Source organism: Saccopteryx bilineata, chromosome 3 (assembly GCF_036850765.1).
Source record: "Saccopteryx bilineata isolate mSacBil1 chromosome 3, mSacBil1_pri_phased_curated, whole genome shotgun sequence".
Taxonomy (NCBI): domain Eukaryota; kingdom Metazoa; phylum Chordata; class Mammalia; order Chiroptera; family Emballonuridae; genus Saccopteryx; species Saccopteryx bilineata.
In genome coordinates this window covers 250,295,693-250,322,362 of record NC_089492.1, presented here as the reverse complement: position 1 = coordinate 250,322,362, position 26,670 = coordinate 250,295,693, and the positions used below count along the sequence as shown (strand labels likewise).

Here is a 26,670-nt window from a genome sequence, read left to right as displayed (position 1 = left end):
CATGGGGTCATGTCTCTGATCCCATGCTCAAGCCAGCGACCCCGTGCTCAAGCTGGTGAGCCTATACTCAATTCAGATAAACCCACACTCAAGCAATGACCTTGGGATTTCAAACCTGGGTCCTCTGCATCCCAGTCCGATGCTCTATCCACTGCACCACCGCCTGGTCAGGCTAAGTAGAGACTTAATTTAAAGACCACATTCTCGCCTGACCAGGCGGTGGTGCAGTGGATAGAGCATCGGACTGGGACGCAGAAGACCCAGGTTCGAAACCCGAGGTCACCAGCTTGAGCGCAGGTTCATCTGGTTCGAACAAGGCTCACCAGCTTGAGCCCAAGGTCACTGGCTCCAGCAAGGAGTCATTCGGTCCGCTGTAGCCACCCCCCCCCCCCCCCGTCAAGGCACATATGAGAAAACAATCAATGAACAACTAAGGTGCGCCTCAACAAAGAATTGATGCTTCTCATCTCTCTCCCTTCCTGTCTGTCTGTCCTTTTGTCTGACTATGTCACACATAAAAAAAGCCTCATATTCTCAAGTCATAATCTAATCAGATAAAAGTATATACAAAGGGAACAAAGACCAAACAAACAAGCTTAAATACTTTGAAAGTAGAATACATTACTAAACAGATAATCAAAGAAAACAAAAAGTTATCTGAAAAATAGTGAAAAGAAGAATATTTTGTCCCAATATCTATAGAATCCAGCTAAACCTGCATTCAGGGGGGGAAAAGGTCCTTTAAAATGCTTTAAATATTAAAGATAAAATAATAAAGGGACTTAGTTATCATCTTTAGAAATAATTTTGTTCACATATCTCAAAGCTCACCAGCCTGAACCAAGAGGTCTCTGGCTTGAGCAAGGGGACACAGGCACGGACCGGTCAAGGCACTTATAAGAAGCTCAATGCACAACTAAAGTGAAAGCAACTACAAATTGATGCTGAAAAATGTTGATGCTCTTCTCTCTCTTAAAAAAATTAAAGAAAAAAAATTTAAACAGAGTAATTTTCAAATAAGCGATTAAAAAGGAGATTAGATTCCCTGGCTGGACAGCTCGGATGGTTAGAGCATCACCCCAAAATGCAGAGGTTGCAGATTTGCTCCCCGGTCAGGGCACACACAGGAACAGCTCAATCTTCCTGTCCCTGTGTCTCTCTCTGTCTCTCTCTTCCTTTCTCTTTAAAATCAATGAAATAAACATTAAAGGGGGGAGTATTAGAGATTTATCATTCATGAGTACACAGCAGAATCAGAATTTTATGTAACTTTCAAGGAAGAGATGATTACAACTTTAATGAAACTATCCAATTACTAAGAATAATATGTCTTCAGATAAGATGTCAAAGTTTCTAAGCATACATAAATGAAGCAAAACAAAGTATTATTCATGTTTCCCTTTAATGACATTAATGTGAAAATTGTGGGAGTATAGATGAAGTAAAATTCCACAGCAGAAGCAGGTAACAGAGCTGCCTTGCCAAGTTGAGATACAAAAGCTACTGCTACTCAGTATTTTTACAGTGCATTATCCAAAGTGCATTATGTATATCTGCAAGTACCTTAAAGTCAAATAAAATGAAGATAGTAAAGACATACATTTTCTATTATCCATTTGTTTAAAAATATTTATTGATTACCTACAAACTCTAGGTAAAAATATTCATACCTACAACCTTTGGGAAATAAATTTTCCTATAAGGATGAACTAAAAAGGGCAATTTTCTTTTTGTTGTTGTTGTTGTTGTTTTGGGGGTTTTTTGGTATTTTTCTGAAGTTGGAAACGGGGAGGCAGTCAGACAGACTCCCGCATGCGCCCGACCGGGATCCACCCAGCATGCCCACCAGGGGGCGATGCTCTGCCCATCTGGGGCGTTGCTCTGCTGCAACCAGAGCCACTCTAGTGCCTGAGGCAGGGGCCATAGAGCCATCCTCAGCGCCCAGGCCAATTCTGTTCCAATGGAGCCTTGGCTGTGGGAGGGGAAAAGAGAGACACAGAGGAAGGAGAGGGGCAGGGGTAGAGAAGCAGATGGGCGCTGGAGAAAAGTATTAAGATATTTAAAATTTTAAGAGCATTAGGCTACTTACAACTGCAAACTCATCTCTGTCAAGCATTCCATCATGGTCAATATCACTCAACTCCCAAACCTTAAAGAAAAAAGAATTGAGAAAGATAATGTTCTTTCATTTCATGTGCTATATGTAAACACCATATACATAAGTAGGAGTAAAAGTTCTACCTAAATTTATTTTTTCTGAGAAATTTCAATTATGATGAAATTTTATTACAATGCTATGCTATATTAACATTATTGTAAAAAGAATTCACTTGAGTATTTTTAAATAGAAATTCCTTTACAAATTTTTAAAAAATATTTTCTTCCTCTCAAGTCATAAAAAAATTATGTATACAGTACTTAAATAACTACAAAGCTTTTTCATAAACATCATCTCAGTTAATTTATGCAACAGTTCCATGTGTTACTTATCAACCCTGTTTTAGACATGAAGCTATATGACTTATCTAGGATTATGCAACTATTATTAAGTAAATCAGTTTTCTCTTGGCAGAGGCGCAGTGGGTAGAGTGTCAGCCTGGGATACTGCGGACCCAGGTTCGAAACCCCGAGGTCGCCAGCTTGAGCACGGACTCATCCAGCTTGAGCCCAGGGTCACTGATTTGAGCATGAGATCATAGACAAGACCCTACAGTTGCTGGATTGAGCAAGGGGTCACTGGCTCAGCTGGAGCCTCCCCTGTCAAGGCACATATAAGAAAGCAATCAATGAACAACTAAGGAGCCAGAACTATGAGCTGATGCTTCTCATCAATCTCTCCCTTCCTGTCTGTCTACATGTCTGTGTCTCTCTCTCATTAAAAAATAAATAAATAAAATTTCAATGTGAAGACTTCCAACTAAGTCCATTATTGTTTTCCCTACATTATAGAATGTCTAATGAAACTAAAAGAAATACACAAAGAAAAAATAAAATCTAAAAGGCCCTGGTCGATTTGGTCTAAATCTAGAATAAATTCCATAGTTTTAGACCCACTATAGAACTCTTATATGTTGAATCCTTGAGAAGAACACATTTAAACAATCAACAAAATCTCACTTGGGGCAGAAAGAGAAAGTGAGCCAATGAGAGAGAGGAGTGGCAATAAGCAAGAGCCTGGTCATTAAACACCTTGAAAGGAGTTTGAACTTTAACCTGAATGCAATCGGAAGCAACTAAGAGGGTTAGCTTTACATAAAAAAAAATAATAATAACAGGATTATATTTATAGTTTAGAAATCTCACACTGAACCACACAGTGGAGAAATGATTATTGAGGAAAAAATACTAGAAAACTTTTTTTTTTTTTTTTTGTATTTTTCTGAAGCTGGAAACGGGGAGAGACAGTCAGACAGATTCCCGCATGCGCCCGACCGGGATCCACCCAGCACGCCCACCAGGGGCGATGCTCTGTCCACCAGGGGGCGATGCTCTGCCCCTCCAGGGCGTCACTTTGCCGCAACCAGAGCCACTCTAGCGCCTGGGGCAGAGGCCAAGGAGCCATCCCCAGCGCCCGTGCCATCTTTTGCTCCAATGGAGCCTCGGCTGCAGGAGGGGAAGAGAGAGACAGAGAGGAAGGGGGGGGTGGAGAAGCAAATGGGCGCTTCTCCTATGTGCCCTGGCCGGGAATCGAACCCGGGTCCCCCGCACGCCAGGCCGACGCTCTACCGCTGAGCCAACCGGCCAGGGCCTAGAAAACAACTTTTAAATTAATATTTATTGAACCCTGGCCAGGTAGCTCAGTTGCTTAGAGTATCATCTCGATACACACCAAGGTTACGGGTTTGACTCCCAGTCAGGCCACATACAAGCATCAACCAATAAATGCATAAGTAAGTGGAACAAAAGATAGGTGTTTTTCTTGCTCTCTATCCCTTTCTCTCTCACTGAAATCAGTAAATAAGATTTTAAGCAGTATTTATGGAGCACCTAACCTATGCAACAATGATCCAGTAGTAGCTCTGTGGGTGGAGGGGTGGAGCAGTTATCTTCATCATTGGCCTGGCAGTCAGTGCTCAAAGACTATGTACCAAACAAGGCTAAGTACTTTACATACAATATCACATTTAATCCTTACCACCCTGTAAACTGTGAATCATACTCTTAAAGATTAAAAAACTGACACATGCTTTTCTTATGATTTGCCCAAGGTCACACAGATAAGAAGAGGTACAGCCAGGATTTGACCCTGCAGAGTCTGATAAAGTAAGAAATTACAAAAAGGACCAGAGATTTAATGAGGGTAGGTAAGGTTTGAAACAAAGAGTGGTAGAGAAAAATCACTAGGGAAACAGTACAAGAGTGGCTGGCAGTAGGAAAGCCCAGCTGAAGTTAGTGATCCTGAAATTATGATGTTATCAATCTTTATAGACTTTCTCAGTAGTCCATATGCAACCACAGAGAAAGTAGATACTTAGCTTCATGCAAAGCTGTGTTTTCACCATGCAACCAAGTTAGAAAACATGGTAAAGGAAACTAAGGATACTGACAATCCAAGTTGCATTAGGAAAAAACATATTCAAAAGATGGGGGCCTGACCAGGCAGTGGTGCAGTGGATAGAGCATCAGCCTGAGACACTGAGGACCCAGGTTCAAAACCCCAAGGTTGTCAGCTTGAGTGTGGGCTCATTCAGCTTGAGCATGGGCTCACTAGCTTGAGTGCAGGGTCACTGGCTTGAGCATGGGATCACAGACATGACCCTATGGTCGCTGGCTTGAGCCCAAGGTCACTGGCTTGAGTAAGGGGTCAGTGGTTCAGCTGGAGCCCCCAGTCAAGGCACATGTGAGAAAGCAATCAATGAACTAAAGTGATGCAACTATGAGCTGATGCTTCTCATCTCTCTCCCTTCCTGTCTGTCTATCCCTATCTCTCTCTCTCTCTCTCTCTCTCTCACACACACACACACACACACACACTAAAAAAAAAAAATGTGGAAGGTAAAGGAGTCTGATATGTAAAGATCTTGATGAAGTCAAAGAAGCAGTCTTGCAAGTATCTAGGAAAGATATCTACAAAAACAGAAAATCCTATTTTAGAGAGCAGAATTTATGACTTCAGAGATGAAACTATTCCTTATGACAAGTCTCCATGACACAGCCATGGAATAAGTGGTAGAAGTAAATTATTAAGGTTCTCTGGAAAACAAGTCAAGGAATTGAGACGTCCGAGTATATAACACAAAGAAGAATGAACTCACTTACAAGTCTTATAGATACAGCTAATTTCAAACACTCATATTTTAGAGAGAATAACCAAATAAAGAAATAAATTGGCAAAGATTTTATATACTAAGTCAGAACACAAAAATTCTATAACACAACTTCAAAATAAGAGCTACACATTTTTTAACAAAGTGCTCCTGGTAGACACAAAATTAAAATATGTAAAAATTACATTTAGAATTTAATTATAACTTACTCTTCCAAGAATATCCACAGGTAACTTAGAGTTGAGCAACACTGGTTTCACTTTTTCACCAGACAGAAATCCATTTACTGGGCTTAAACTATCAAAAATTGCATCGTATTTGGCCTTATCTTCAGACTATAAGATAAAAAAAAAAGTTAAAACAATGGTGAAAAGGATTTAACGTAGTTATAAAAATCAAACCCTCAAAGAACAGACATTTTTTTAAACTCATCATGTAAAAAACATTTTTCACTTTTATCAAAATATATTGCCATAAATAATTTTAGTTCCTCCACCCAAGAGTTCAGTTTCCCTTCCATTCCTGTTGTAGCTGAAACACTATCTTTGCTTTTCTGTTAGTTTAGAATCAAAAGATTTCAATGATAGAAGAGCTTTGAGAAGAGCAATTAGTCCAACCTTCTCACTTAAACAGATCCACAGCACGGAGTTACTCTTATAAAAACACACAGCTGCCATGGCCGGTTGGCTCAGTGGTAGAGCGTCGGCCTGGCATGCAGGAGTCCCAGGTTCAATTCCCAGCCAGGGCACACAGGAGAAGCGCCCATCTACTTCTTCACCCCTCCCCCTCTCCTTCCTCTCTGTCTCTCTCTTCCCCTCCCACAGACAAGGCTCCATTGGAGCAAAGATGGCCCGGGCGCTGAGGATGGCTCCATGGCTTCTGCCTCAGGCGCTAGAATGGCTCTAGTCGCAACAAAGCAAAGCCCCAGATGGGCAGAGCATCACCCCCTGGTGGGCATGCCAGGTGGATCCCAGTCGGGTGCATGCAGGAGTCTGTCTGACTGCCTCCCTGTTTCCAACTTCAGAAAAATACAAAAAAAAAAAATTACTGTTTATGATTTGCCCAGTCAAATCCAAACCCTTACACTTTTTAAAATTAGTTAAGAGCACACAAGCATACAAAGACAAACAAACTGAAATAGCTTTCTGACAAAATGGTATTCATTTAGTGAAGGTAATTTGATCCGCTATATTCTAAAAGTATTTTAAAATTACACTTTTTAAAATCTGATAAGATAGCTATAACCAGTGTAATATCTCCAAATATCTATAAAGCAATATACCCATTTCAGAAAAATATTTCATAATTGTTTCATAGCTATAAAAAGAGCAGTACTTATTTAACTAGAATTTATAAGCAAGACATAATCAGTAGGTAAAATATTCATCAAATATTTTAGTTAACACAGGATTACAACATCACTATTTTTAGTTTACTCTATAACAGAAATGAGATTAAGCCAATATTAATTTTCACAAAATGATTGACAGTGCTATAGATCCCACCAAAAATTTCTAGAATCAGTATTTCCCAAACAGTAAAAAATGAAAGTCTAATGTGGATTGCAATATATTTTGAAAGTAGAGAGAGAGGATAATGTGGAAGAAAAGCAGGGGCAAACAGAGAAGGCTTAAAAGTTTACTAACGGCCCAGGCCGATTGGCTCAGCAGTATAGCATCCGCCCAGTGTGTGGAAGTCTAGGGTTCAATTTCCCGTTAGGGCACACAGGAGAAGCGCCCATCTGCTTCTCCACCCCTCCCCCTCTCCTTCCTCTCTGTCTCTCTTTTTCCCTCCCGCAGGCAAGGCTCCATTGGAGCAAAGTTGGCCCAGGCGCTGAGGATGCTCCACGACCTCCGCATCTGGCGCTAGAATAGCTCCGGTTGCAAAGAAGCAACGCCCCCGATGGGCAGAGCATCGCCCCCTGGTGGGCATGCTGGATGGATCCCGGTCAGGCACATGCAAGAGTCTGTCTGACTGCCTCCCCGCTTCTAACTTTGGAAAAATACAAAAAAAAAAAAGTATATACAACAAAAAAAGTTTACTTACTTTCACGGCCCATGGGAGCTCAGTTGCAGAGGTTCCACTGATTAGCAAGGGACTACTGGTATCATGCTAAAAAGGAAAATATAGCACAAGAAGGGCTGAAATCAATAAACAATAAAGAAGAGGTCTTTAGATTAAAATACATGCATACAAAATGTTGGATCTCAATGAACACACGACACTCTATTTTACATTCATTCTATTAGATCATCTAAGTATTAATACAAATGAAACAAAAACTGAGTTAGCTGAGTTTGCTGCATAAATGATTGTAGCACACAAAATAAACTGAATAGAAGAAACCTATTAACAATTGAGATCAAGATAAAGATATCCGAATATAACAAAAATATTTACTGCCCTGTTAACTGATGACTCCCTTCCAATGCTCTTTAAGAAAAACCAACTGGGACAAGAACTGAACTTAAGATTTATAAATTACTAGTACATGTACCTATCAACAGCATGCTCAAGTAATTAGGTTTATCTGCCTGTAAAAACAGATAAATACATTGTAAGAAATTTTATAACAGTATAATTAATAAATCCTTAAATTATCCCTCTGGCTCTGTGACTCCAAGCCTAAACTTAAAAGTGAAGAAATTCTCAAAACTATAGTTAAATTCATAATATTCAGACCAAATACTTTTAGAATACTAAATTTAAAAACAAGCAGGAAGAGCCATGAAACTTCTGAAAAAAAGAGAGGCTTAGCCCTATCAGACATAAAAATAAATGATCAAATATGATCATTAAAACAATATGAGATCGGCATATAGATAAACAGATAAATCAGTGAACAGAAACACCCAGAAAAAAAAAATACATATGGGAATTTAGCAAATGATTGAGATGGCATTTCAAATCAGTAAGGAAAAGATAATTATCAATAAACCACATCAGATCTCTAGAGTAGCCATCTTTAAAAAACATACATTTGAATCCATACTCATACCTTACATCAGGGACTAACATAAATGTGAAAAAAGAAACCACAAAAAAACTTTAATCCTAATAATTCATTTACATAAAAATCAATGACCTGTTTATAGAAAAATGTCACTATAAACAAAGTCAAAAGACAAATAACAAACTGGGGAAAAAATATTAGCAACTCATATAGACAAAGAGCTCTTCTCCTAATATATAAAGGACCCTCTAGAACTCAATGAGAAAGACTAAAACCCATGAAACATAAGTAAAGGCTATAAACAGATATTTCACATAAAGGCAATGTAAATGGATGATAAGCATGAGAAAAACTATTCAACCTTATTCCATAAAACTGAAAAGACAAATCAAAGCTATAGGTACAGTCCATTTGTCACCTATCAAAATGACAAGGATCCAAAGATTTGATAACAGTATGCTAGCAAAAATGCACTCAACCAATTGCTGGTGGGAACATGAACTAGTATAATCACTAAAGAAGACACGTTGCTGGCCTGACCTGTGGTGGTGCAGTGGATAAAGCATCGACCTGGAAATGCTGAGGTCACTGGTTCAAAACCCTGGGCTTGCCTGGTCAAGGCACATATGGGAGTTGATGCTTCCAGCTCCTCCCCCCCTTCTCTCTCTCTGTCTCTCCTCTTTCTCTTTCCCTCTGTCTCTCCCTCTCCTCTCTAAAATGAATAAAAAAAATAAAAAAAAGAAGACACGTTGCTTTTATATGTGAAAATTACAAAATCACACTTTTGAAAAAGAAACTCCATTGCTGAGACTTTACATATATAAATACATCTCTACACGTGCAAAATGAGATATATTCAAAGTTATTATTTATTGCAGCATTTTTAAAAAATAAAAGATTAGAAACAAGCTAAATGCCTATCAATAGGAAGTTAAAAAAATTGTGAATAAAAGCAAGGAAATAGAATGCAGCTATAAAAAAGAACAGGAAAGTTTTTATGTAATCACATGTAAAAATCTCCAAAACATATTAAGTTATTAAAATAAGGTATATAATCATATGTATAATATGCTGCAATTAATAGAAAATGAAAAAATAGGTATTATTCCTTTATATACATGCATAACTCTGGAAGGACACACAAGAAACTAATAATAGTAGCCATTATGAAAGAAAAAGAGCTGGGTGACAGAATTTGGGGGAATTTTTTTTAATACAGTAATTTAAAAAATATAATTTAGCCCTGCCCATTTGGCTCAGTCATAGAATGTCAGCCTGGTGTATGGATGTCCCGGTTCCATTCCTAGTCAAGGCCACACAAGAGAGATGCCCAGCTGCTTCTCCATCCCTCTCTCTTCTCTTCTCTTCTCTCTCTCTTTCTCCATCCCTCTCTCCTCTCCTCTCTTCTCTCTCTGTCTCTCTCTTTCTCTCTCTCTCTTCTCCTCCCCTCCTGTAGTCATGGCTCAATTAGATTGAGTTGGCCCTGGTTCTGAGGATGGCTCCGTGGCCTCCGCCGCAGGTGCTAAAAATGGTTGCAATGGAACAAGAGCCCCCTAGATGGGCAGAGCATCACCCCCTAGTGGGCTTGTCAGGTGGATCCCAGTCTGGGCACATGCAGGAGTCTGTCTCTGCCTCCTCTACTCTTACTAAAAAAATTAATAAATACAATTTAAGTTTAGAAGCATTTCTTACAAATCTTGGTGGAGGAACAGCCAGGTTCAAGCTACTCAGTGAAACCTCCAATCCATTCTGGGCACACGCCACAAGACGCAAAGCAACAAAGAATTCCTGAGGAAGAAAAGTAAGACTGTAAGATCATTCTCTACCCATCCATCCATCCATCCATCCATCCATCCATCCATCCACAGACATCCTTATAATCTGAAAATACAAAACAATTCAGTTACTTCAAGGCTTTTATGTAGCAACAAACAGACATTTGCTTGAATAACACTTGCTTTAAAATTGAGAAAAGATCTATGTACAAAGATGTTCCCAACATTATAAATAGCAAAAAAAAAATTGTTAATATAAATATGAAAATCTTTAAATAGTGATACACACAGACAGTGGAAATTAAACAAAATTAATAATCATGCTTCAAAGAATATTTAATGGTGTTAAGAAATCTTTTATCAGTCAACCAATGAATACATAAGTAGAAAAATAAATCGATGTTTTTCTCTCCTCTTCTCTCTCTCAAAATCAGTAAAATCATAATAAAAGAAATATATTTTTTTATCATTTAAGTATGGAAAAATGTTACAAAAAAAAAAGCCTAGAAGAAAATTATACATACATGTTATAAAAAGTCACCTCTGGATTTAAGATTATAAATTTTGAAACTGGATCAGGTACTGCGACTCACTCATTGCTGTGCCAGAAGAGTGACAGAATAACTGTTGCACCTAAAAACAATCCTAGAACTGCTGGACTTCAAAACACTTGTCAATCTCCCCTAAAGGTCCCTGATTTTTGGCATATGAAGTCTTGGTCCAAAATTTAATAAACAAATGCAAAGATCCTGAAGCAACTGGTTTTCAACTGTTTTCAGTTAAAGCCAGGTCTGGAAATAGACAAAGCAAAAGAGTTCACTCCAGTTCTGTAACTTACAACTTGTCAATATTCTCTAGTACAGTTACTGCTAAAATCAATCCTTCACTACTTTCCTCACACCTGTTCTCACCTACACCCTTCTCAACCACCTCCTAACCTATTCTTAGAAACTTGCAGGTTGTCTGCTGTCTATGATGCCTTGCCTTCACTCATACATTTCTTGAAAAAATGTTATTTCAAGATCTCCCTTTCTTTTTATTCATTCCACAAGCATCTACGTAATGACTTCAACTCCCACCACTAGACAGAGAAACTACTATGTCACAAATAACATCCTCACTACCAAATGCTCTTTTTTAAAGAAAAGCTTCCTGCTACTGTTCTTTCAGCAACCTGGAAAGCAAGCTCTTCCCTGAAGCTGTCTTCCCCTCCCCTAACATAGCTTCATTAAGCTCTCCCAGTGTTCCTCTGACCTTTCAAGTCTCTGCTGTTGAAGACAACCTTTAAATCCTCCAACCTTTAAATGCTGGTATTCTAGGTATTCCAACATTTAACCTTCTTTCTCTTGTCATTCTACATGAGATTTAATTATTCTTAGGTAAACTGGTCCACTCCCAAAGTATAAATGGGCTCTGAAGTGAAATAGTCCTGAAATAAATTCTAATTCTGCTACTTCAAGTGTGAGGCCAGGGGCAAGTGAAATATAAGGGAGGACTAACGGCTACTTTGTAATGTATTATGAAAGCACTACTATCATTTTTGGCACATAGAAACTCATTACACGTAGGTTTCTTTCCTTTCTTTCTTTCATATGTTAATTCAAAAATCTATTCCTCCAATGCAAACATCAAATTTTAACTGTAGATCCATAAATCCAGCCACTTAGATGTAACAAAGACAACTTAAACTCAACATCCAAAGTCCAGGAACATCAGAGAAGAATTTATTAATTGGGAGACTCATTTATTAACTGATTTGAGTAGCAGTACTCAACCAATGTGTCAGCATGTAGCAAGCTTTGAAGCCAATCCTGCAGAACTCTGAAACTCATTCCCAACAAGCAGAATGTCAAGGCACACTGATGGTGTTCAACACCCATAACCAATTCCACGTATTCCTGGTCTAGAGTTTACATGTCAGAGGTAAGACCTGGAATAGAACACTCAGGTTTGATTGGCCAAGAATGTCCTTTCAAATATTTAAGACAATACTATCTTAATACTTAGCTAATAAAATCTGTATTTATTTATAAACCCGGTACATGTAAGAAATTTAATTAATAAGATACGAAGAGCAAACTATCTCTAAATGACTGGGGAAAAAAACCCATGCTATTATTTGATATGTCCTCCAAAATTCTTATGTTCAAATCCTAACCCCTAAAGATGATGAATAGGAGATGGGGACTTTGGAAGGTGCTTGCCATCAGAGGGAAGCCTCACTGATGGGATTAGTACGTTATAAAAGAGGATTCAGCCTGACCAGTGGTGATGCAGTGGTTAAAGCGTGGACCTGGAATGCTGAGGTCGCTGGTTCAAAACCCTGGGCTTGCCTGATCAAGGCACATATGGGAGTTAAAGCTTCCTGCTCTTCCCCCTCCCCTCATAAATGAATAAATAAAATCTTTATAAAAATAAGAGGATCCAGAGCGAGCACCTTCTGGCATGTGTGATACAAGAAGTCTTCAATCAGGAAAAGAGCCGTGACCTGACCATGTTGGCACACTGATCTCAGAATTCCAGCTTCCAAAACTAAATAAATTTCTGTTTATAAGCCATCCAATGTATGGTGTTTTGGTATACAGCCCTAACAGACTAAGACACTCCAGGAGAAAAATGTCACCAAACTAACACAAACCTGTGGAGACTAGTTACTTTAATGCTTAGTACTTAGAAATATTTTCATTGTTATGGCACTTGCCCTTGCAAAACCCTAATGTTGGTAAAAAGCAACTCTTAGTTTAAAAATACAAAAAATTACCAGCTATTTTTATTCTGAATCACTCAAAAATACTTTCACATGAATCTCTGAATCTTACTTGTTTGTTCAAGACACCTTTGCCATCTGTGTCAGCTAAATCCCAAATCTGAAATTTAGAAAAGAAAAGGTATCAATCCATATTTTAAACAACAATCATTTTAAAGACAAGTGAAGTCCCTGCAATTTACAACCTCATGCTCTTTAGTAATCTGATTTAAGAAACAGAGACTTAAAAGTGGAAAGAAACTTTAAAGATTAGTTAGTGCAACACTAGACAAAGACATCAAGGCCACCGAGTGAAGTGACTCACTCAAGAACATTTACAGTGTCAGGGAAAGAACTAGAACCCAGGTTCTAACTTCCAGTCCAATGCCTTTTTCATTAACCCAGGTTCTAACTCCAAGTCTAATGCTCTTTTTACTAAAATATACTACCTTGATTTTAGACCCTTATTAAGATGATATTCTTTTTTAGGGCAAGTTGAAATAGTTAATGTTTATTTGTGAATAATTAAATTAATTATAATTTTTTAGGGTTTTGACTACATATCACATATAATGACTTGTCACACCAGCAGAGGGACTTTCCACCTTTTTGTGCTTTTTCTTAAGCCTCTCATCCCCCACTCTCTATTCACCACATATAAAACACAGTTAGAAAAAAAGAAACAGAGACAGTTATAACAGAGGAAGTAGGGATAAAGCCAACTCTCTTGAGTGGGTGGCAAGGTTCCCAGTCTGCACTGCTTCTCCCCACAATACCCAAATGTGCTATTACTTCCTCATTTCATCCTTCTAAAATATAATTTGTTTTCTAAAAACATCTGAGAATCACCTTGCTTTTCAAATTCCCTCCATTACATTACTGTAACTGTCTCTATGATTCAGTTCTAGCTTCTAAGTTTCTTGATGTTATCTTTCTGAATTTGCATCTAATTTATCTATTCTACTACATATTCATTATAATCTAGTTATAATGAACAAATATTACCTTTCCAAGTATCAAGTCTGGAAGCCCTGATTTTTTCAGGAAAGCAGCAGCATCAGAAGCCAATACCCTTCCAGTGTTGCCCGTATCAACCTGAAAAAAACACAAACAATAAGCTGACAACAAACACAAAGACAAAATTATTTGCTTTCCATCCTATAATTTGGGAACTGGCTTTTTCAAAAAGGGAATGGGTACCCTTTCACTAAACCAAGGCCAAGGAATATATGAACAGCCAAGTAAGCAGAGTACTATCTAAATGTATATAGTAATTTACAGTGTTTTTTATGGTGTCCAGTATACAAATGAGAGAAATGAAGCTCAGAGAAAGTAGAGCAATTAGTGGAGTCATAAGATTATCTCCTGACTCCAAATTTTCTATAGGTGCCTTTTCACTTTCAATAAGCTCAAATGGCAATAGGAGGAAAAGGGAACCATTTCCTGGAGAGGTCTTTTGACAGATGGAAATCACTGCATGTCACCTGTTTTTTCAACACTTTAAAAATCATTAACTTCTGCTTTTATACTGTTAGAAACTGCAACACGAGATTAAAAATCAAAGCACCTCTAAAACCAGCAGTGATTCCATAATAAACTTAAAGAAACATTTTAAAAACTGTTAAGCTCCTAAACATATGAAGGGTAATACATTTTAACTGAGGGGGACTTTCCTTTAAGATGACAGAATGAGGTCACCAAGAACAGAAAAACAGTTTAAAAACAATGACTCTCACTTTTGTAAAGATTTTCTAAAGATATATTTGTAAAAATGAAAAGTAAATTTTAAAAAGTGATAGGAAAGATAGCATGATACTATTTGTGAGCTGGTTATTTTTCTAGTCTCCTTAAAAGACTGTTGTAAATATATACGAAGTATTTTCAACAGGCCAATTCCAGCAAAAAAGCAAAAGAGAAACCCTTTCTTTCAAGTGCTAGAATGTAGAATAAATCAGCCACTCAGCAAAAAGAAAGAATTGCCTGATCCAAATCTAGGGTAACAAGGAAGTACAAAAAGAGTTGGGAAACCTGCCTCCAGACTTTTCCAGAGCTCCTCTTCTTCCTCCACTCCCTGACCATGGTAGAGGGGAAAACCTACCCAGCAAAAAGGTACTTAGGGGAAATATTAATCAAACTCTTATGAAATATTTACATCTCCCATTAAGAATTTTACTATCTCCCATTCTTTCAGTTACTAAAATAAATTTAAAACATTCAGTCATTGTCATCTATAGGTAGTTTCTACTGCCCTCTGATACTTGCCTAAAGGCTCTGCTATAAACTACCAGCTACAATGATTCAAAAAAGTCTCAGAGCCTCATTAAGGACTATACCCTGTACTCTGAATTGTTAACACTTCAAAATACAGATTTCTGGGTAAAGACTTCTGAGTTTACATCACTTAACTCTCAGATGGTACTGGTGGACTAAGTCAAAATTTTCAGGCCTCTATGTAGTCCAGAGTCAGATATATTTTATATAAGCAGACTCCTGACCCAAGATGCAGGAGAACAAGAATTATAGAGGACTGAATGAACTGTTGAGGTAAATATAATATGGTTATTTACATAGAATACTATTGGTATTATTTTTACTATTCTATTTTGTAATGGATGTGTGGAAAAGCCCTTTATTGTTCTTCTTATACTATCTCTAACCCTCAGTTTAGTATGCTCTGTGTTTATAAAGTGAATGAAATAGTTTTCAATGACATCTAATTCTCAATGAGTCTTCAGAATTCAAAAACAAATTCTTTAATTAAATGTCCTTACTTTTTAAAGCAATATAGTAATTATTACATAGGTTATATAAAAATTTGGTCTCCTTTTTATTAGGATATAATAGAGAAAATCAAGGTCATATTTGAGAATGATTTTCTTTTATGCAGATAGTACAAGCCACTATTAAGGAACAAGAACTGACTTTACGTGGAGCCAATGTCTATAAAGCCCATCCAAGAAACTGGCCTGCAACCTGATTTAAAAGGTTCCAGTCTCTCAGACAGTGAAGCAAGATCACTTAGCAGACTAAGAACCTTAGCAGATATGGGAAATCTCAAGATGAGATAAATTCACTCAAATTTATATGTACTACAGGTGAAATATGGAGGGGGGGTAGAATTTCTAAGGTTAGGATCCTAGCCTCAAAATAGAGGAACATATAAAAAGGCTTTATAAAGTACAATAAAAAATTCTTTTAAAATTTTAGGCACAAATTAATTCTCTGGCCTTAGACATCAGATAATGAATGTATGGCTCTAGATTTACAAATCTAAAGCCTAAAATGTTCATTAATACTTGCTGCAACTATGCAGATAGTCAGGTCAAATATAATAAAACCAGTCTGTTCTGTGATCATGATCCCAGGTGAAAAGATTATTAGGAAAAACTATCCAATATTTGGAAATGGGCAATGAGCTTATCTACATCCCCAGGAGATTATCTCTGATCTATGGTATGCACTTTGATTGACTTTCTATCAAATAATCTTTTTTACACTCCATAGGAATTGTGGTTAAATTTTAGAAAACTGGTAGCAATGCAAATAATTCCGATCCACACCAATGAAATGAATTTTGTCTGGAGAATATAAATCTCTATAATTCATATTCTCATTTTTACATCTTACTGGTTCTCCCAGTATTTAATGAGTTGAATAAAATCCTTGACACAAGTTCAGTTTAAATTTGTATGAGAGTATTGGTTTTAATTTTATAAATATTAAACTTTAATAAGTCTTAAAACAACTAAATATCATTTCCATTTGGTTTATAAACTAATTTGGATATATATATCTGGATGAATATACCTAATGATACAGGGATTTTTAAGCCACATAAATATTTGAGACAATAAAATGCTTGGGCTTAATTATCTCTTTCATTTTCTGAGAGCTTGTCAAAAGTATTAAGTACTCAAAGCAAGAAGCTAAAGCACAGAAAACTGGAAACAAGACATGTCAAATTTATCCAGCTGACTGGTAATCTGCATGCACAAAATCAAGGGTTGAAAATACATTTTATGTTCAATCTAGGAAGACAAACAAAAATCTTACCTGTCTATAGTATTTTTCATATACAGGATTCCCACTTGATAACTAAAATAAATAAATAATTAGAAATTAAATGCTATTCAATAACTTCTATTACTATATTGCATTCATTCAATAGTTGAAAAATAAAGACAAACAGGATTGAAATACCTTTGATTTCAAAAACTTTAGTTCTTTTTGTTTCTTTTGGGAGGGGAGATAAATAAAGGCAGCCACATAGCTTACTAAGAATCAGGGACAAGAAATAAAACAAGAATTTTAAAATTACTCTCAACATAAGAACTCTTTGCCTCATGCAAAATTTGACCCAAAACCCAACATGTGACAAATTAGGGGTAAAGTGCTTTGGTTAAAGACAATTGAAAGGCCCAAAGCCTTAAGCAGTCACCTTCCACCCAAGTGCCCAAAGTACCTATGAATACAACTCAAAAACCACTTCAATAAAATAATGAAATGAATATACAAATGATGTACAAAGAGATGATACTATCATCAGATCAGAAATGCTTGTATGCAGGAAGTGCATTCAATTCATATCACAGTTCAAAGGGTTCCTTGGTCAGCTAATGAACAGACATCCCTTCTGTAAGGCAGTTTGGAAGTATCAATGTTTGAAGGCTCAGGACCACCTGTACATGAATGTCTAAGAGTCTTATGGAACCAGGAAGGGTTCATGGAAGTGTTATTCGTGTAGGAATTTGGAGTAGGAGTGGAGAGAGGGTAATTCTATACACATATAGATAACAGCATACACAAAGGCATGCATGCAACAGAAAGCTCAGTTATGTTCAAAGGAATCACAAGGAGTTCTGAATGGTAATACAAAGTGAAGATAAGATTATGAAGTTTCGTATAAGACAATTTATGAAGGACTTTATCAGCATGGTAAAAGAAAATAAGAACAGAAAAAGGGCACAAATTCAAGAGTTACTAACTCAGTATTAGTTCTAGGTGACTATTTCTATGTAAAGAAGAAAAATAGAATGGAATGCAGAGTGCTACTTAGAAAATATATATTTTTTTAATTTTATTTATTAATTTTAGTGAGAGAGGGAAAGAGAGAGAAGGAGAGAGGGAGAGAAAGAGAAGGAGAGAGAGAGAGAGAGAGAGAGAGAGACAGGAACATCGAGCTGTTCCTGTATGTGCCCTGACTGGGGATCAAATCAGCAACCTCTGCACTTCAGGATGATGCTCTAACCCAATGGTAGTCAATCTGGTCCCTACCGCCCACTAGAGGGCATTCCAGCTTTTATGGTGGGCGGTAGCGGAGCAACCAAAGTATAAATAAAAAGATAGATTTAACTATAGTAAGTTGTTTTATAAAGATTTATTCTGACAAACAGCGAAAATCCAACATAAAGTACTTGATAAGTTATTATTATATGCTTTAAACTTGCTGTAACTCTGCTTTATAAATTTTATAAAGTAAAGTTACTTCCCTACTTTATAAATCACCAATTACTGTGGAACCAGAGGGCGGTTAGAAAATTTTACTACTAACAGAGATACAAAAGTGGGCGGTAGGTATAAAAAGGTTGACTACCCCTGCTCTAACCAATTGAGCTGTCCAGCCAGGGCAGGAAATAAATTTAATGGCCCAGTAAAAGACCTGAATACTGACAAAAGCAGAAAAGAAGCACATGCATGAAGAAAAGTTTTTGGTTTTTTTCTTTTTTTTAACAAGTGAGCAAGAGACACACAGACATACAGACAGGACGGGAGAGAGATAAGAAGCATCAATTTGCCTGACCAGGCGGTGGCGCAGTGGATAGAGCGTTGGACTGGGATGCGGAGGACCCAGGTTCGAGACCCCGAGGTTGCCAGCTTGAGTGCAGGCTCATCTGGTTTGAGCAGAGCTCACCAGCTTGAACCCAAGGTCGCTGGCTCGAGCAAGGGTTACTCGATCTGCTGTAGCCCCACGGTCAAGGCACATATGAGAAAGCAATCAATGAACAACTAAGGTATCGCAATGAAAAGCTGATGATTGATGCTTCTCATTTCTCTCCGTTCCTGTCTGTCTGTCCCTGTCTATCTCTCTCTCTGACTCTGTCTCTGTAAAAAAAAAAAAAAATTTTAAAGCAGCCTCAATTCATAGTTGTAGCACCTTAGTTGTTCATTGATTGCTTTCTCATATATGCCTTGACATGGGGGTCTCCAGGCAAGCCAGTGACCCCTTGCTCAAGCCAAAGACCTTAGGCTGAAGTCAGCGACCTTGGGCTTCAAGCCAGTGACCTTTGGGCTCAAGCCAGTGACCATGGGGGGTTATGTCTATGATCCCATGTTCAAGCCAGTGACCCCGCACTCAAGCCGGTGAGCCCATGCTCAAGCAGGCAATCTCAGGGTTTCGAACCTGGGTCCTCAGCATCCCAGGCCAACGCTTTAAGCACTATGCCACCTCCTGGTCAGGGGCATTGAAGAAAGTTTATAAGATAGATTTGAAAGACATTAAATAGATGAGGGGAAGGAGATGCTTAGTTAGAAATACAAAAATAAATAGGGAAAAAAATCTTCAAGCATCAAGGTTGGACCTATAGTCTTACTGGGTACAAAACTGGATTAAGAAACCAACATTCATTGAGTGCCTACTTTGAGAACACCGTATAAGTGCCTTATAAAGATTTCCACACTGAATCCTTGTGAGCGACATATTATCCCAGTTTGCAAACAAAGAAACCTAATTAATATTATGTGTCAATTTGACTAGGCTATGGTACCCAGGTGTTTGGTCAAACACCAGTTTAGACATTACTGTAAAGGGTTTTTTTTTAGATGTGATTATTTAAATCAGTAGACTCTGAGTAAAGCAAATTACTCTCCATGATATATAGGTGGGCATCATCCAATCCAGTTGAAGGACTTAAGAGAGAAGTAGATTTAGGACTTACTACCTGAGGCAATTCCTTGAGCGCGCACGCGCGCGTGTGTGTGCATGTGTTCCCTGTTGGTTCTGTTTCCCTGGAGAACCCTACTATAGCTAGTCTCAGAGAGGTGACTTGCCCAAGCTCTTACATGGCAGAGAGGAACTAAAATGCAGACCTGTCCCACTCCTAGCCCAATGCTCTTTCACAATACCATGCTGCTTCCCACAGGCCCTGGTTTCCTCAGGACAGTCTCGATTTATAATCTGCTGTCTCAGCATGCCAACCAATTTACCATTTGCCTCAGATTTTTCATTTTCTTGAATTAACTACTATTATTAATCACTACATTAAAATAAACTAAGATGGATTCAGTACACCTCTAACTGTATATACATCTATCTAGCTTCTGGCAGAGGTATCAGCTAAATCCCTTGTGTAAGGGCTTTAACCACTTGAACAAGTGAGGAAATCTGAATGAGAACTGGTGATAAATCCATCTTTCTTTTCCTGATCCTTTACATATTCAACATAACTAACACCTTCCTTTCAAGGACTGCACGCCAGAGTCTCACTCAGAAGTATCCTCATATGCAAACAACCATAGACAGCTAACTCCTTATAGCCTTTCAAGATAGTGGCTAAAGTACTGTATTTGACCTCATACTATTTTGTGTGCCAGTCAGTACAAGAGACATGTGTAGTGGCTTCCGATAAGTACCAGACCAACAGCTGGGAAAGTCAGTGGGGAATTCCAGGTTAGGTGCAAGGAGTCAAGCGTGATAATTCTTGAGGTGGTTTTGTGTTCCGGTTTTGTCATTTATTGTAGAGTATACATCTACAATTGTTTATTTACTTTGTTGTTTGGCAATCACTTTTATTATCCAATAAGCCCTTTCACTAGCAATGAGTTAAAATGAAAAAATTGTATATTTAATACAAAATTATGTACTAAATCCTATTTCTATAGAAAATGGGACCTGACCTGTGGTGGTGCAGTGGATAAAGTGTCGACCTGGAAATGCTGAGGTCGCCGGTTCGAAACCCTGGGCTTGCCTGGTCAAGGCACATATGGGAGTTGATGCTTCCTGCTCCTCCCCCTCTTCTCTCTCTCTCCCCCTCTCTCTCTCCTTTCTAAAAATGAATAAATAATAATAATAATAATAAAGAAAATGGATAAAGAGACAATTTGCATAAAACTACTGAAGCTATTTTTATTTAAAATGGAGCTCTACTGTCTAACTCAGAGGTCCCCAAACTTTTTACATAGGGGCCAGTTCACTGTCCCTCAGACCGTTGGAGGGCCGGACTATAAAAAAAACTAGGTACAAATCCCTATGCACACTGCACATATGTTATTTTAAAGTTAAAAAAAAAAAAACGAGAACAAATACAATATTTAAAATAAAGAACAAGTAAATTTAAATCAACAAACTGACCAGTATTTCAATGGGAAGTATGCTCCTCTAATTGACCACCAATGAAAGAGGTGCCCCTTCCGGAAGTGCGGTGGGGGCCGGATAAATAGCCTCAGGGGGCCGCATGCAGCCCACAGGCCATAGTTTGGGGACCCCTGGTCTAACTGGTGGTGGCACAGTGGATTGAGTGTCAGCCTCAGACACTGAGGACCCCCACCCCCGGTTCAAAACCCCGAAGTCACCTGCTAGAGCACAGATTTGACAGCTTGAGCATGAGATCACCGGCTTGAGTGCGAGATCAACATAATTCCAAAGTCACTGGCTTGGGTCCAAAGGTCACTGACTTGAACAAGGGATCACTGGCTCAGCTTGAGTCCCCAGTTAAGGCACGTATGAGAATTAATTAAAAAAAAAAAAAAAAAACTAAAGTGAACCAACTACAAGTTGATGCTTCCCATCTCTCTCCTCCTCCCACTTCCTGTCTCTCTCTCTCTCTCTCTCTAAAAAAAATGAAGCTATACTGATATGACTGTTAATGAATGAGTTAGCAACAACTGTCAAAATTTACAAATGTTTTTCATATACTCACAGTTAAAATCTTTAAAGAGAAAAATACTATCACATACAAAAAAAAACACCTTGCATGACAATATGTGTGCTCTACTTGCAACCAAACTATCATCAGATTTTCAAAACTGGAATTGCTGAAAAACTGTATTATAAATCCAACCTAAGTGTTACAATATTAAATCATCTTGAAAAGTCCTGTAAAAATTGGTTGTATTTTTTTCAAAATCAGTTGAAAATCTTTAATCAAAGATTAAGGTTCAATGAATAAAGTGCAAAAAAAAATTAGTTTTGAAGCTTTTAACAAATACCAATTATTATAAACAACACTTGCCAAGACATGAAACACATCCCTCAAAAGCAAGGAAAGAACTGACCAAATTTAATGATGACAGCTCAAACAGTACAGAAAATTTAATTTTAAAATTCTATAATTATACTTTGTAATAAATTGTAGGAGTTCCACCAAAACTATTCCTATTTTTAACTGAAAAAATGTATACTCTGTCTAGAATGAAATGAAACTACAGAAAGCCTAAAATTTTGTAGCATCTAAATTTAACGGAACATGTAAAATACTCATAAATAGGGACAACTTATATGACAAGATATGTCATAAAAATAATTGTCTACCTTAAGTAAAGGCAAAAAGATACCACCTGTGAAAATATTGGGGCTGATAAATTTATAGTTTCCAATATGAAAATAATTAGAATTAATAATATTCTCCCATCCAAGTACTAACCAGGCCGGACCCTATTAGCTTCCAAGATTGGATGAGATCGGGAGCGTTCAGGTGATATGGCTATAGACAAGAATATTCTCCATTTAGCAAAAATGTTCCTGAACTAACCAGGTACATCATAATGTATACAGAAAGTCTATCACAATTAAAAATATTACTGGTTACAGAGAAGAGTCAACTGGAAGGGTTAACAACCACAAATCATAAAATGTAAGTCTGAAAAATATTACAGGCAGTTTTATGAAAAAATTAAAACCAATTAAACCTATATTGGAAAATAATTACATTGTTCAGAAAAATATTAAAGACAGATATGGCTAAGGAACTGATCTAAAAATCTGATTACTGCCCTGGCCAGTTGGTTCAGTGGTAGAACACCAGCCTAGTGTGGATGTCCTAGGAGGTCAGGGCACACAGGAGAAGAGACCATCTGTTTCTCTACTCCTCCCCTCCCCCTTATCTCTCTCTCTCTTTCTCTTCCCCTCCTGCAGCCATGTAATATTTATAATTGTGACAGACTTTCTGTATACATTATGATGTATCTGGTTGGTTCAGGAACATTTTTGCTAAATGGAGAATATTCTTGTCGATTAATATAATACAAGAGCATCAGTGCTGGACGCTGAGGATGACTCTGTGGAGCCTCTACCTCAGGCACTAAAAATAGCTCGGTTGCAGCATGACCCCAGACTGGCAAAGCATCAGTCCCATACAGGGGTTGCTGGGTGGATCCCTGTCAGGGCGCATGTGGGAGTCTCTATCTCCCCTCCTCTCATTTGGAAAAGAAGAAAAAAAATCTGATTACCAAGAATAATTATTCTGCTTATGTTTTTTAAAATATTCTGATAATCAATGCAAAGACTTTATTTTGTTGTAATAGAGAACAAACGTTTTAGAAAAAATTATTTTTGGAAACAGACTTTGAATAGAACTGTTTTAGTGATCTATCAATGTAATAAAACCATTTTGATGGCCAAAAAATAAGTATTTTAAAAAATTTTTTTTTTTTTTTTTTTTTTTTTACAGAGGCAGAGATAGACAGGGACAGAAAGACAGGAATGGAGAGAGATGAGAAGCATCAATCATTAGTTTTTCGCTGCACGTTGCGACTTCTTAGTTGTTCATTGATTGCTTTCTCATATGTGCCTTGACCGCAGGCCTTCAGCAGACCGAGCAACCCCTTGCTGGAGCCAGCGACCTTGGGTCCAAGCTGGTGAGCTTTTTGCTCAAGCCAGATGAGCCTGCGCTCAAGCTGGCGACCTCGGGTCTCGAACCTAGGTCCTTCCGCATCCTAGTCCGATGCTCTATCCACTGCGCCACTACCTGGTCAGGCTATTTTTAAAAATTTACAAAATTGAAAATATTTACAATGTCTCTTTCATTCTCAAAAATGGCCTAGCTTGAATGAAAAATTATTATGCTTACAAACAGAGGTATAAATACTTTGCTAGAGAAAATAAATAAAATATGTCCCCTCAATAATGAAGAGCTAATTTTTAAAGACAATTCAGTTGAATTTCTATTGCCCAGAAATAAAATTCATACATATTAAGAAATCCTGAGCTCCAAACTATACCTTATTAATCATCACATTACAAACTCATTGGGTTACTACATAAACACATTTGAGAAGGCATGGGCTTGCTAAGTATTCTAAAGTACACCTTGTGCTGATTACTATACTAACATGATATAGGTAGCTAAGCGAGAATGGAAAAAGCCATCCAAATCACCAATTCATCAAGCAAGATCACCAGAGTGTTTTTGGTGTCTCAGTAAAATTGGTATTTTTACTGAAATATAATCACTTTGAATTTTAGAAGATCGTACATACACAACACACATAATGAATGCATAGAGAAAAAAATTGAAAGGTATAGCTAAAAGGATAACAGTGATTATCTCTAAAACAATGGAATTATAGTTATTTTTACATTCTTTATACTACTCTACATTCTCTGTAAACATTTTTTATAATATGTGTACCCTATTGTTATATGTAAAATAAAACAATAAAGGTATTTTCAATTTGGGACAAAATACAAAACTCCAAAAATTTGATATCAATATGTAAAACTGCACATGAATTTTTAGCAACTAAATAAATTTCTAAAGGAAAACTTTTAAACTAAAGTTGTCAAAATCAAAATCTGACCTCTTTTAGAATATTAAAGTAATTATTTATTTATTCCTTATCATAAACTCTTACCAGTTACCATAAATAAAAGGGAGCTGCTAATTTTATCAAGAAAAAGTCATGTTAAGTATAATAAACTTTACTAAGAAAAGTTATTACTGGTCTTGGCTGGTTGGCTCAGTGATAGAACATCGGCCCAGCATGTGGATGTCCCTGGTTTGATTCCCAGTCAGGGCACAGAGGAGAAGCACCCATCTGCTTCTCCACCCCCCTCACTTCTCTCTCTCTCTTTCCTCTCCTCCTCCTCCTCCTCCTCCTCCTCTTCCCCTCTTCCCCTCCTGCAGCCATGGCTCAATTAGAGCGAGTTGGCCCCAGGCACTGAAAATGGTTCCATGGCCTCTACCTCAGGTGCTAAAAAATGGCTCTGGTTGCAACAGAGCAAGGGCCCCAGATGGGCAGAGCATTGCCCCTTAGTGGCTTGCCGGGTGGATCCTGGTTGGGGCGCATGCGGGAGTCTGTCTCTGCCTGCCATCCTCTCACTAAATAAAAAATTTTTTAAAAGAAAAAGGTTATTACAAAAGTATAACCATAGTATACCACCCTACAGTCTGATAGGTGATATTATATAATTCTCAACCATTTATTCTTCTTTTATAAGAGTATTAACATCCCTGCCTATTGCCATGTGACTTATAGTACCTTTCTGTGGGTACTCTATTGTTGGTTTGGCCATGTGACTTACTTTGGCCAATGAAATATCAGAAAGTTTCAGTTCCAGTAGAATTTTTTTTTTTCCCTGAAGCTGGAAACGGGGAGAGACAGACAGACTCCCGCATGCGCCCGACCGGGATCCACCCGGCACGCCCACCAGGGGGCGATGCTCTGCCCCTCCCGGGCATCGCTCTGCTGCGACCAGAGCCACTCTAGCGCCTGGGGCAGAGGCCAAGGAGCCATCCCCAGCGCCCGGGCCATCCCTGCTCCAATAGAGCCTCGGCTGTGGGAGGGGAAGAGAGAGACAGAGAGGAAGGAGGGGGGTGGGGTGGAGAAGCAAATGGGCGCTTCTCCCATGTGCCCTGGCCGGGAATCGAATCCGGGTCCCCAGCATGCCAGGCCGACGCTCTACCGCTGAGCCAACCGGCCAGGGCCCCAAGTAGAAATTTTAAGAGCTGTTGTGTGTTGCCACTGCTCTTGCACTTTCTCTCTGACAAAAGTATGTCATAAATAGGAGTGCCCCTTCATCATGGATCCTGACATGAAAAAGAATTGCAGAGCAGAACCATAATAGATTACTAGAGTACCTATAATGTGAGCAATAAATAAACCTGTTATTGTAAATACTGATATTTGGGGTTGTTTCCTAGTACAGTATAATCTAGCAAAAGTTAACACATAAGTAAGCTAACACCAAAGTGTATCAAGTAGTAAAAAAAAAAAAAAAAAAAAAGAGGTACTGCCTGACCTGTGGTGGCACAGTGGATAAAGTGTGGACCTGGAATGCTGAGGTCGCTGGTTCGAAACCCAGGTTTGCCCAGTCAAGGCACATTCGAGAAGCAACTACTATGAGTTGATGCTTCCCATTACTTCCCCACCTTTCTCTCTATCTTCTAAAATCAATAAATAAAATCTTAGGGGAAAAAAAGGGAGATTCTGATTATTGGAAATTCATAGGTTAATAAATGAATGTTGAGTTGCTCCAAATAAAATTTTTGATTTCTTTTCCAGGGCGGGGGGTGGGGGTGGGTGAAATGCTGGATTATATGACTTTGAGAGCCTATGATTCTGTAGTGCGCAAGATAAACTGAAACTTTAGTATTACTAGGCTATTGTAAATGGTTATAGAACAATGTGGAAAAAAATAAACATAGAAAGACATTCTCTGAAACATAATGTCAATCTTTTCTACATTAATCACAAGATCATAAGACACAAAGAATAACCAGTGAATAAATTAATAAAATGAAGAGGGGAATGGGTATAACTATAAAGGAGTAGCATGGAGGATCTTTGTGATGAAACAGTTTATCTTAATTGTAATTATAGTGGTATAAACCAACACATGATAAAACTATATATGGATAGTATACACATACAAAACCACAAATGAATACTTGAATAAGGTCTGTGAATTGTGCCAATGCCAATTTCTTGGTTTTG

The 26,670-nt window shown here is 37.9% G+C and overlaps 1 protein-coding gene across 2 annotated transcripts in view; it reads right to left on the bottom strand.

Moving 5' to 3' along the window:
* Positions 1 to 26,670, bottom strand: part of EPS15 (epidermal growth factor receptor pathway substrate 15) — a 133,628-nt gene that overhangs the window by 87,807 nt on the left and 19,151 nt on the right. For both annotated transcript variants that reach the window (XM_066269218.1, XM_066269219.1), the window contains exons 2-8: positions 16,795 to 16,836; positions 13,747 to 13,836; positions 12,815 to 12,862; positions 9,913 to 10,008; positions 7,314 to 7,379; positions 5,477 to 5,602; positions 2,090 to 2,149 (exon numbers count right to left, since the gene is read on the bottom strand). In XM_066269218.1, coding sequence (XP_066125315.1) covers positions 2,090 to 2,149; positions 5,477 to 5,602; positions 7,314 to 7,379; positions 9,913 to 10,008; positions 12,815 to 12,862; positions 13,747 to 13,836; positions 16,795 to 16,836 — 528 coding nt within the window. The remainder of the gene's footprint in view (positions 1 to 2,089; positions 2,150 to 5,476; positions 5,603 to 7,313; positions 7,380 to 9,912; positions 10,009 to 12,814; positions 12,863 to 13,746; positions 13,837 to 16,794; positions 16,837 to 26,670) is intronic.